This window comes from Pyrgilauda ruficollis, unplaced genomic scaffold (genome assembly GCF_017590135.1).
Source record: "Pyrgilauda ruficollis isolate IOZ18807 unplaced genomic scaffold, ASM1759013v1 scaffold23, whole genome shotgun sequence".
Lineage (NCBI taxonomy): Eukaryota > Metazoa > Chordata > Aves > Passeriformes > Passeridae > Pyrgilauda > Pyrgilauda ruficollis.
This window is the reverse complement of record NW_024522539.1, coordinates 1,346,929-1,360,014: the sequence shown is the minus strand read 5'-3', so window position 1 is coordinate 1,360,014 and position 13,086 is coordinate 1,346,929. Positions and strand designations below refer to the sequence as shown.

At 40.9% G+C, this 13,086-nt stretch overlaps 1 protein-coding gene across 2 annotated transcripts in view; it reads right to left on the bottom strand.

The window, feature by feature from the left end:
* MEGF11 (multiple EGF like domains 11) overlaps nucleotides 1-13,086 on the bottom strand; it is a 188,864-nt gene that overhangs the window by 156,065 nt on the left and 19,713 nt on the right. For both annotated transcript variants that reach the window (XM_041469049.1, XM_041469050.1), the window contains exon 4: nucleotides 8,522-8,614. In XM_041469049.1, the coding sequence (XP_041324983.1) occupies nucleotides 8,522-8,614 (93 nt within the window). The remainder of the gene's footprint in view (nucleotides 1-8,521; nucleotides 8,615-13,086) is intronic.

Here is a 13,086-nt window from a genome sequence, read left to right as displayed (position 1 = left end):
AATCTCAGCATGTAACACTTTCCCTTGGAGCAGACACTGCCCACGTTGAACACCAGGTTAGTGGGAGGGGACATGGACCATGGGGACTGCTCAGTGCAGCCAAAGAGCAGCTAAAATACACCCAGCTGCTGTTTCCTGAAATAAAGTATTTTAGTATCTTAGTATGTAGACTCTGAAAGTTAAGCCTAAACAAAGAAACCCTCAGCACCAGGGAAAGCTGTGTGTTCATGTGCCTGCCTCCCATGCCTGGGCACGCTCCCTGGTGCTCTTGCAATGATTTCCTGGCTGTGCCTCGGCTCTCGGGTATCCACACACAGGCAGGCTGGTGTCTAACACTGTGTGATGAATATCTGCCATTTTCTAGAAAATTTTAGCTGCTGGAGGCCCAAGATAAATTTCAAGCCTAACTTTTGAATGAAACCTTTGGTTTTCTTCTTTGATTTCAACTCTTAAAGACTGCCCAGGAAATAGTATTTTATGTAAGAAGAACAGTAGCTTTTAAAAAGTCCTAAGAGCATGGGATGGAGCAGTAGTGCCTTTCCCAGTTGTAGCACTTGTCTTTGGGGACAGTAATTCATAACCCAGCACAAGTCAGAACAGGCCTGAGGCTTCTCAAGCTTCAGGTGCCTGAAATAGCTCCTGAGGGATTTTCTGATACCTTAGTGTTGGACAGTGAGCAGAGCTCTGCCCTCTCCAAGCATGCCTTGGAATCCATCACCATGTCTAACACAGGGAAAACTGGTTTAGAAGCTTTCCCAAGGACCACTACTTTTTTGTGTGTATTTTTTAGCAAGCAAAAACCCCAGAAATACTTTTGAGTGGGTGTCCACAGCTGAGATTTTTGCCAATGCTTTGCAAAAGGAAATTTTGCTCTTTTCTCCGAGTGACAGCTCTTAGTGACCAGGCCATAAAATTATACCAATGGTACTTTTAAATTGATCTAAAGTCTGTTCATTTGTGTAGTGCACATTTAAAGCCACATTATTGTAAGATGCTCCAGCAATGAAATTCAGCATTAGCAATTCAGTTCATTAAAGAGGATATTTTAGTAGGTTCTTTCTTTTATAGCTATTACTCTGTCTAAAGTGAGAAAAACCTCAGTCAAATTAATAAAACTAACAACTCGTCACACATACACTGCCTCTCTGTGAAGTCTGCTCTGCTCTCACCAGTTTGGCAGCCAAGGAAAGATGTATGGGAGCCAAATTCCCTCTTGCATAACCACACAAACCTGCACGGGAATGCGTTTAGCCCATTCAGTGCTTGTAACCATGGTTTCATTTACTGAAAGTTACCCTGAAAATTCAAAGTTTTAGTCAATCATCAAGCCTTTCCTCATAGCAGAGGGCAGCCACACAGCTCAGTTGTGCTCCAGGTTCAGAGCGGTTGTGCTTTGGGAGGGCTTCACTGTTGCTCTGTTACAAACACCTTAGCAACACTGAGGTTCTCTGGGACACAACTTTCCTGGATAGCCCTGCCTGCTCCCAAAGCCTCACACCCAGCTCTCTGCTCCAAAACCTAAATGCCTTTTCTCACTCCCTTTTGGAAGTACCAGTCCCTGTCATATTCCCCTACTGACAGGCAATCAGTAAGGCTTTAAACAATAAGATTTGCTCACAGCTTCCCTTTTCAGTTTTCAGCAGGAATTCAGTGTTGGATTCAAACTGATTTTGCAGAGATACCCAGCATAAAGAATTGCAGTTCAGTTCCATGGAACACAGAATTTCCATCCTGCTCAAGGATAGCTCACCAGGGGCTGTGCCAAGGTGGTCACTGGGTCTTACCTGTCCTCTCACCTCCCATTTGTCAGCTGTGAGACCCAAGCAAAGTTCATGCCCTTGCTCATCCTGGATGACACTCAGTAACTATTGGCCCCCATAAAAGAGATCCTCACCAACCTGATTTCCACCTCATCTCACAAGTTCCCATTCAGGAAATGGCTTAAGCATTTATCTAACTTAAAGTAGTTAAGATTGCTCCTTATTGACTTTAAAATGACTATTCATATGTATGAAGTACAAGGCTGGATCAAGCCTTGAGAGCAAGGCACGAGATGGAAGACAGAACTCCAGGGACTGGAACAGACAGAGTCAGGTCAGCTCAATTGACTCTTCAAATCATCCAAAAGAGGGAGTCTCAGAGGAGGGCTGGGAGTGCTGGGGAAATGATCTGTCACTACCTTGGCTTTAGACACAACCAGCTGATTTAGGGAAGGAAGAACTTTCCCAGACTCTGACAGGGAAGATGAAGGTGAAAAGTAAAAGGACACAGGGTGCTGAATTTCTATTTTTCACTCACTTTAGTACAAGACTTAGAACAACTGGCAGCTGATCTATTCATCACCAATGAATCACAATGAAGTACAGAAAGCAGTTCCTTCCCAGAGTAAATCTTGGATCTACTTTTCCTTTTTCAAAATCAACCCTTGCCCTTTGCCCAGCCCTATTACTGTGGGAGAAGCCCAGGCTCTTATGACTCCAGCACCTTCCCACAAGCTTGCAGTACCTCCCAAGTGGTTAATTCATGGAAGCTGAGAGGATACAGGATACACATCCCTCACAGAGTGAGGAGAAACTGCCACAAATGACTGGGCAGATATCAACAGCTTCAGCAAGAGACAAAATATTCCCACCGAATGAAAAGTGACGGATCATCCCGGTTTAATGCAGCCAAATTATCTGTGTAAAAATACATGCAGGACATGCTGCTGTGCCACCAACGGCACTGCACAGCAGCTTGTGTTTACATCTCATTCCCTGTCACAGGCTGTCCTGCGTGGGCTGGGCCCAGGAAGAGCTGCTGCCACAGAGCCTGGGAACACATGAAACCCAGGGCCTGAGCCCTGGTGCGTGGGCCCAACATCCAGCAGAGGCAAAAATTAAACACAAGCTGTTTACCTGATTACACCAGTTCAGCAGTGATTGAAGGGAAATGGGTGTTTTTTAAGTTTAAGGAAGAGCAAATTGTTAGAACTGAGAGACAGAAATCAATTCCACTCTGTAATTGCTATGGAAAGATCCTTCTATGAGCCTCACTGGAGTTTGATTTTGTACATTTGCATCTCTTTGCATGATGCAGTTGTCACTGAATCTGCAAATCATATCAAAATTAAGCTGTAATTTGAGCTTGGCTTAAATGAAAAGTGTGTTAAAACTTTGAAGTCCACATGCTATGGATATGAAATCCTGTTTCAGCTAAAGCAATAATTAAGACTAGATCGCAATTGCAGTTTAACAACTTCAAACAGATCTTTAGAAGCTGCCTCTAAACCCAGCAGCTGGAATGGCAAATGAAACACTTGGCCTGTGGTGGAAACGGGGACACTGTACCTGGTTCTGTGACCTCATCTGGCACTTGGATACAGCAGTCACTGAGGTACAAACCCCACAGTGACAAATCCCAGACCAGCCATGGACAGGTGTCCCTTAGAGACAGGCTCTGGATCTAAGCAGTAGCCCACCAACAGCTTCGAAGAGCTGTGGTCTTGCACCTCTTTCGTGGACTCAGGTGGTTTCCTGGTTAATCCTGTCCTAAAAGTCTGAGGATGAAAAATCAGCTAATGATTCTGGCAGATCAGCCTCCCACATGAATTTTGTTTGAGTCTGAATTCATGAACCAGAGATCTTTCCTTTGAACTTCATTTCCTCTTCAGAAATAGTTCAAAGCAGTTGGAGAACATGAATGCCAAAATCAAGCCTGAAAACCACCACAGCCTCACTTTAAAACACTTCATTTTTCTCCTGAGAGTTCTGCTGTTGCTTTCCATGGCTTGTCAAACAACCCCGTTCAGATTTAGCACAGAATCTGCTGTTCCCATTCATCACGAGTCTCAGGACTGAGGCACTCCAGCTGCTCCAGGGCTATACCCTTAAAAGTGATCTTGCTGTGATTTTACAACAGTCTGTTGTTATGACCTTGGCTATTTTTGACAAAGAGATAAAGATGAAATAGGTTCTTGTTCCTAATGACAGCTTGTACAAAACACCGATTCCAAGGAAAACTATGTTATCCATATGTATACCTTATGGATCAGGCTATGCCAGACAGCAGCACTATAATCTCTCTCCCCAGGTGACACAGCAAGAAAAATGGTTTGGTGTTATTATGCCAACATCTCTTTAATTGCACTTTGGGAAAGTACTGTGTTTTCTCTCAAAACCAATAACAAATCAAACACTTTGAAAACCACTTTATTTTTTTACTACAACCTCTGTGTTTGTTTACTTGGAAATTTCTCAACCTGGCACACACAGTTTTGGAAGATTTTTGCTTTTAATTTGGGGTTCTTGCCCAGAACTTTCTTTTTCCTACATGTTGCCCCTTTTTTGAGAATGCCCTATAACCCGAAAGATTTCTGTGACCTTCCTCACAATAAATAATGCTTGTGAGAATCAAAATGGTCTTCAAAAAATTACCTGATTAACATCTTGAAAGAAAGATCACCTTATTCCTCACAGGCCTGATGATTTCAATTAAAGCTTTGTATTAATTTTACTGAAGTTTTTTTAGCTGTTCCTTCAAAACTAATTTAACAACCACCTAAATACTTAAAGCAGATGAGAAGTCCTACTTGTGTAAGGATAAGCTTACATTCTTTGCTGGATGGTGGCTTAAGGGCCTGTAAATACAGATGGCTGTGAGCAAAACCCAGAAGAGGCCAGATAACCACCAACAGGCAGTTATATCCCCATCAGAACTTCAAGCCAGTATATCATACTGTTTGAAACTAATTGCTCTGAAATAATTGGAAAGGTGAGCAGGTAAGTTCACACAGAGCATTTGCAATCTTGCTTTGTATTTAAAAAAAAACCAGTGCAGATTGCATGGACAAAACAGGCATGATTCAATAAAACAAGTTAAAAGGGAAGGGAAAGGTATGCAGTGGTCTTTAAAAAGGACTTTCCTTTTAATTTTTAGCATCATTAAAATGCTGAAAACATTTTGTTCAAGAGCTTCTTTAGTTAATACCTCATTACTTCTCTTTTTATTGTTATGGTAATCAAGCCTTAATATATTGCAGCTTTACAGCATGAAATCAAGGCTAGGCCTGTGGGCATGGACAGATGTACAACAGCATGCAGTAAAACACAGGTACAGAGACATGCAGAGCTGAATATGGCACTGGGGTTTTTTATAATTGTTTAGCAATTCATCTGAAGTTATTTTAACCTTGACAACAGATGAACTCTTAACACGTACCATGATCAGTCACTGGAAAGCTGCACTGAAAAGCAAGTTTTGTAACTGTTGTCTTATAGGCTGGGTTCTAGGAAAGCATGAAACCAAGTCTGAGCAAGATGATTAAATTGTTTGCATGACTACAGGCTGCAGCTGTAACTATTCAAAACATTTAATTGAGAATATTTTAGCCAAGGGAGAACGGTAATGTTGGGGAACTGCATTTTACACCACAACTTTGCCTCTCTGTTGTAAATTGGGGCTCAGTGTCAGCATTCAGACCCTCTCCAGGCACAGGCACACCAAGAAAGAATATTTGGATCTGACTTCTGGTTCTGAAGTGACACTTGGACCTTGTGCTGGAGCTTTGCTAATGGTTGAATTTCACCCATCAAATCAAGTGAAAGTTAGAAATAACTTTTAGAAAGTTATAATGGCTGTGTCTGCAGGGTGTTGAAATTGTATCTCAGGAAGAGTGAGCATCCTTAGATCTTTCCCAAGTAAATGACAACACACGACCCCCAGTGTCAGGGAGGCTCCCTTTCTCAGCAGTGCTTTCAGGAGAGATCATTCAGGAAACCATTCCAGCTCCTGGGAGCTTTGCTAAATTTAAAGGAAGTGTTTTGGCTGGCAATCCCTCTCCCAGTGAAAGCGCTTCAAACAGCCAACATGAAAAGCAATATGCCTGTGACTGCATCAAGTCCCTGATCCTGAGGAATCTGTTGGGAAGTTCTTGAGCCCCACGGGTTTGGGATGGCACCATTGACCACCAGCCTCAATTTGTCCTGAGCGCACCGTGCAGGAACATCCCAAACAGCCTTTGGCTCTGCAAACATGTGACCTTCATTGGTTACCCAGCAGTCATCAGTCATGAAGGAACAGAAAGAAAGCAGGTACAGGTGACACATTATTCCAGTAGAAATGAAAATTGTTTTCCACATTATAACTGGATAACAGTAAAATATGATTTAACACATGGATCAGGTATCAGAAAAACATGGCTAACTTCAGTTAGGCAAAGCTTCCAGATTCCGCCTTTCTTGGAAATACTGGGAGTAACAATGTGCTGTATTCAGCTGAAATCTGTTTCTTTAAACCTTTGAATTTAAACAAAGTATCTTAACAATAAATAGTCCAGTTACCCAAATTTCTAGTGTCAAGCACAAATGCGAGCAGCTCTCCGGTGCAGTAAAACTGACTTTCCCTCCTAGGAGCATTCCACTGGGCAGAGCCTGTGGGATCAGACCTTGGGGCAGGAACATGTGTTACCCAGCATATAACAAGTGCAATGAAAGACAATGGGCACTATAGGCCAGCAAACACACTAATTATATTAATAAAATGAAAGCTTAAATTTTGAAGCTAATCCTGGGCTATCATTTATAAAAGTTAACAGGGCATATTTAATTTAGGAATTGGCTAACACTTCTCTTTCCACCACTGAAACCTCATAAATGAAATATACTGGATCCCTGCCCAGCACGGAAATAAAAGTTATGAATAATGTTTCTATCTCAATCATTGTCAGTGCTTTAATATTCCTAATTACTTTAAAAAGCTAAATATTCAATATAGGAAAAACCCTCTTTTTCTTTTATCTCCACTTGCAAGATTAGAGCAATTTAATAAGAGTCACTGGGTAGTTTTAGTCCACAAGACCATTCTGTACTTTGACATCTTATCCTTTGCTGGCCATTTTTACACAGAATGAAGTGCTTTTTACCCTGTGAGTGCACATGTCTATAAATGTATAATCTGTATCTGTATGTGCTTATTGTCATAGCCTTTTTATTATTATTTTTAACTTCTGTTAGTGCATGTGCACTGTACAAATACTCACTGGCAGGATAAACTAAATCTAGTACTAAGAAAAATAAAAACATTATGTGAGTTCCTGAGAATCTATACAATATCTCACAATATATGGTATTATTTTTATTTTTTTTTAATATTTTTAAAGACAGATATTCAATATATCATGATGACCAGTTTTTCCCTTGTCCACATTCCAGGTAATCCCAAAATGTTGCTTCAAACCCTATAGTATGGCCTTTGTTTCCATCTTTGGAGTCATATAATCCCAGAATGGTTTGGGTTGGAGGGACCTCACTGATGATTTCATCCCAACCCCTGCCACGGGCAGGAATGCCACCCCCACACCAGGTTACTCAGGGCTCTGTCTAACCTGGCCTTGAACACTCCCAGAGCTGGAGCATCCACATCCCCTCTGGACTAAAGTCCTTCTTCTCTGCTCCCTTCCCTATTCCCTTTTCTGCTGGAATCAAGGGGATATTCAGCACAGGTGCAGACAAAACCCCAGGAACCCATCCAGGAATCTGCCCTGCTGCCTTCAGCCTCTGGCTGTGTTCACCCTCAGGCACATTTACCTCCCATTTCCTTCTGACTCCCCCTCTATAGATCCCTTCTCTGTTACCTTCCTTTTCTTAAGATTCCAATCAATTTGGGAGAAAGGGAGGAAGCCAACACATTCAGTTCCATTTCACAGCATCTCTACCCATGCAGCTTTATTTACTTGCCTGATGCACAAATTGACTCCATTTATCAAGCTTATTCCTGTTTTGTCAATAATGTCTCAGGCCTGTGTTACGTCACACTCGGATGTTTGTGCTGCCTGTTCCGTTCCAGCATGAACCAACAACTTCAACTCATTGTTCCCAATTAAGAGAGTTTAACAAACACAGCCTTGCCAGCTGAAAGAACTGAAAGCCTCAAGTGTGGATTAATTCCCTAGCAAAAGGTGCAGAACTCCCAACTCCCATTTCCCTAACTTTGGCAGTATGGATTTAAGGAATGGATTGTAAGTCAGAGGAGAGAATTTGGGCTGCCTGAAAAGTCAATGGCAAAACTCCCCCTGGCTTGAACAGGACAAGAATTCTATCTGGAGAGAGTGCTTTCGAAACACTCCAACACTCCAACACATGAAGAGTACTTCATGAAAAATGCCCTGTATTAAAGATTTGAGAGAAAAAAAAATTCTTTATAGAGCTCTATTATCTGTACTGGTATCCTAATAACAGGAGCAAAAGCATTAACAGCATCCTCCACTTCATTTCACAGTTCTTTGTAAAACGCAACCAAAAAAGCCCCATGTCATTATCCTGGGAAAGGGTATTTTCACATATTCATAGAACCACAGAATGATTGGGGTTGAAGGGATCTTAAAGGTCATTTTGTTCCAACCCACTATGAGCTCTTACAAAATAACCAGCAGACAACGCTCATTTTTCCATTCCAATCATCCAAGTTCTAAGGCCACTGCTTTATAATACCTGGTTTTTAACAGCAAAACATATTTTAATCATATTTTGGTATCTTTACTCACCACTTGAGCAATCAGTCCCTCCCCAGCCTGGTTCACAGTGACACGTGTCAGGAGAGACACATCTTCCATGCACACACTCCTCTGTGCACAGTGCTGTTGAGAGGAAACAACACACAGCATTGTAAATATATTAAGTGGTTGCTAAACATACCCTAAACAATGCCTTAGAGAGCAATATTTTGTTTAAAAATATTAAGCAAAAATATTAAACAAAACAAACACACAAAAAAATAATTACTCACAAGATTTAATTATTGCTAAGTGACCAAAATAAAATATAGGTCTCTTGACAGCAATAAATTCATTTGTCACTTCAGCCCTGTAATGAAAAACTCACACAGCAGAAATTCCTTTGGTTAGCAGTTTTGCTTCATAATAAAGTTTTTACCAAACTGACATTTATTATTATTATATTACAGAACAGCAGCTTCTTATATCGCACTCAAATTGCAACTGCTCGTAAGACAAAATGGAGCTCAGTCTTGTAAGTATATTCAGATCCAAAATAGATTTCATTTAAAAAACAGCTCCAAGAAAATAAATAATTTTACTCCATGATGCAGTGGCTATAAGTGCATTTTTGTCTTTTCAAGGTCAGCCAGTTTTCCATAACTACAGCTCTTGGTGTCACTGGTACAATATTGGAAGTTCAATATCCTCAAGTTCAAACCAAGACAAACAGGCTGGCTGAGGAACAGCTCAAAGTTTTTAGAACTCCCTTTCCTGTGCTGTTTCAGTGTCTGACAGTTTCCAGTGTGTGCTCATCACATACTAAAGAACCTGGAGAGCACTGAATAACTGATTTAAAGACTGAACTTTGTTGCTTACTACCTTGTTTCCATTTTACCACTGAGGACACTGCCAAAAACTCCTTGTGTCAGAGATTCAGATTGGATGGTTAAGCTGGAACACATCATTTCCATCTAGACCAACATGCATGAGTTATTAAAAGCATGAAGCAGTGGCAATGAGGTCACTGTACTAAACTGTATGTACATATATATAAAATACACTATATAGATCATATATAATCTATGGTTGTATATCCTGTGTTTTTATATCAGATGGGAAACGTGGGTAATGAGTTTATTTAACCAAGAACTGCCTGAAGCTGGACTACAAAAGGGTTATCCCAAAGATAATTCCCTGATCTGCAGGTGGAATGAAAGCTGGAGCCCTTTCAGTTCCCAGATCCCTCCTGCACCAAAAATTCTCCACCTCTGCCTTGTCACTTTGAATGACTCCTGCTGCACCTGACACTGGCTGGACTCCCAGACTGGATGACACCTTGGACCCAGGCTGTCATCAAAGCTCATGGAAACATTTTTCTAGCTATTCTCTGGTTGGGTCATTGCAGACAAAAGCCACTGAGCTGTTCACAAAATACTGAAATCCAACATCAAAATGCAGGTGAATTTAGAATAATCCTGCGGGACAAACTTTCCTGCTCTTTATCCAGCAGATCCCACGTGACCAGTGATTAGAACGCTGCCTCGTTAAAATGACTGCAAGATCTTTCTAAATTAATCATTTCCTTTCTACGTTTGCTGCATGTCAAAAATGCAATTTATTCTTATTCCATATCTTGTGTTTAGACAGTATTGCAGTGGGCATGAAATATTCATAGCTAATCTCTAGTCACTAATTGTCCTAATCTTTTGTGCATTTATTTTACTCGAGTTAGGCTTTCTGGAGACAGTGAAGCATCCTACTCTACAGCTGTGGGATGAAATTCAGGACAGGATATTAGATAAACAGGATAGCCCAATAAAAATATACACACCTTCCAACAATCATTTGAAAATGGCTGGTTATCCAGAACAGGGAGAAGTTCACATATAGAACAGTCACAAATTCACAGGTTTTTATTCAAACTACAGTGTGCTAAAAGATACAGGATATGCTGGGATAGGGATACCTTAGGAATTGTGTGCTGCACAGCTTTGGCTGAGAGCACATTTCTCATTGATGTGACATCCTAGTTTCATAAGAGATGTGGAAGTCAAAACTGAGATTTTGCTGTTGCCTGTATGGACATTTGCAATAATAAATCACTCTAACATGTAAAATGTACAGCATTTTTTACCCTTTTAACTTGGCCACCTTCTCACCTCAAGGCAAACATTGTGAGTAAGAAGGTTCATGGGGGACTGGTTCTTTTCTCTTCCAAATAACAGAACTCCTGCACATTACTGCTCTAAATTGAGTTAATTTCCACACAAATTTATCACACCTCAACTATGTTAACATAAATATGAAATAATAGTAACTAATTAAGCAATGAAGTCTCCCTGATCTCTTGTCTAGCTGCAGTCCTATGGGAAGAGTGCAATGTGAGACTTAGCAGCAAGACTCAAGAGAGAACTCCTCATTCTAAAGCACTCAGTCACACAAAAAATAATAAAAAATATATTATAAAGAACTGTATCCTTGTTTTCAGGTGTTCTGAAGTCCCACATTGCTGAAAATGATGATGTTTAATGAGCAATTAAAGACTCAAGTAAGGTGAAGATGCTTCTTGGAACCGTGGGCTCTCTCATCTCTGGTTGATTAATTGCTAAACAAGTAGCTGTGAGCTCAGAGCTCACTAGTGACTAATTCCAAATGTGGGGGTCACAGAAAACCCCCTTTTTTAAACAGAGACGCTTTGACAGGAGTAATTTTATTTAAAGTGGCAAACAATCAGACTCTTGCACTGACTGATTCAAATCAGGCTTATAAAGGTCATATTAGGGTACGGCTCTAAAGTTTTACCATAGCAAATAAAATTTTGAATTTCTCCTATAAAAGGGAAGTCTTGCCTTGCTCAAGTCTTTAGAGTTTAAATTAATTTTTCATTCTATTAACATTCAGCATAATAGGATACAATGGTCCCCAAGGCATTCTTCATAATACACTTTGTACAGTGGTTTGCAAATGATCCTACTAGTTAATGGAACTATAAAAATTACTTGCACATAAAGGTCAAGAAAAATAAAGATAAGTATATACTTTCTGACACTGTCCTGTTCAACACTCAGCTAAAGGCCCCTGGAGTAAAGAAAACTTGTCCTAATGCAAGGAATATAATTCCTCCCAGTATAATAGCCCAAGCACTTCAACCTTTGGAATTCCAGACTTTTTAAGTCTGCATTTTCCCTCGACCACTTCACTTGAGCAATCCAGCACCTCATTGATCAGTGTGTTATTAGCATTCTTGGCATGAGTTTGACATCAGTTTGTAGCTTGATTCAGCCTGGTAATAAAATGACCTACATCAAAGCCCTGCCAAAATGCCATCTTTGTCGCAATGTGTTTAGCATGAGTTATTTGCCCACATTCAAGGTTACACAGCAACTGCTCCTTATCATGCAATAAAGGCAACAAAAGGGTTCTGTAACAATCCATTTGATGCTTATCACTTACTTTATAATTACAGACTGGGCTTTTTTTAGCATATAAGGTCAATCCTCAGGGAAATAGACCTAAAGATTAAACTCTTTTCACACCTGAAATGGCTGCACTGAGGAATGGATGTTAGAGAAATGGATTCCTCTAACACTAGTACTTATTCTTTAATTGTTGTCCAGAATTTGAATTCAGATATGATAAATGGTTTGTCTATGTCCCCTCTCCACAAAGGTGTGAAGTGGCCAGAATATTGCAATGAGGAGAAGAGCTCAGTGGAGCAGACTGCAGAATATTTCCACTGCAGAGTTCCTTCAGCAAAGGGGCACCACAGGGAGTTCATCCTAGAAAAAAGCAGGGATGGAGAGATTGCTCTCTCTTCCTTGATGCTGCATTCCTCTGTATGGACCCAAATTATGATGTTGCAGGGTTTAACTTTGTTGTTACACCCTCTGTGCCACCCTGCTTATCACATTATCCACCCACTGACCGCTGGCACCCACTGAGATCCACAATCAGCCTCTCTCCCAGAGGCTGAGATGCATTTAGGGAAGAGTTTCATCCTAGGGGAACAAGTACGGAGTGATTAACTTGAAAAATTTTCATTGTCCAAAAATATAACCTGTACATTTATTTCACAAAAGACAGAGTCACAAACAACCTGATTTGTGCTTGCACTGGAGTGTGGTAACATTTGTAGTGGTCCTTAGAACCTGTGGGAGTTCACAGCTACCAACCCAGCAACTTCCATCTGCCATTGTCCCACTTTGCTGTGCCAGAAAAGCAAAATCCCTCCAAAACAAAGATCAGGGTAATTACAAAGTGTGAAGGACCCAGAGCAGAACAGAAATCAGGCTCCATGAGCTGTGCTTGCTCACAGCAGCGTGCGCTGCAGGAGAGCCGTGCCGGAGCATTCCGTACACGCTGGAGTTTCCTGGGCTCTGTGGGATTTCTGCCCAGGATCATAGGGCAGCCAGGAGGTGACAGAAAGCATAAATAACTGGAGATACATTATGATAATGGAAAACATTGCTAAATGGAAATATGGACGCTGCTATGAGACACAATGAGAAATTCAGGCACTCGCCTGGAACTGCACAGAATGAACTGGTTTGTTTGGACTGCACACATGGCACAAGGTCATTGCCTCAAAATATCTTCTTTCCTCTGTCTTACCT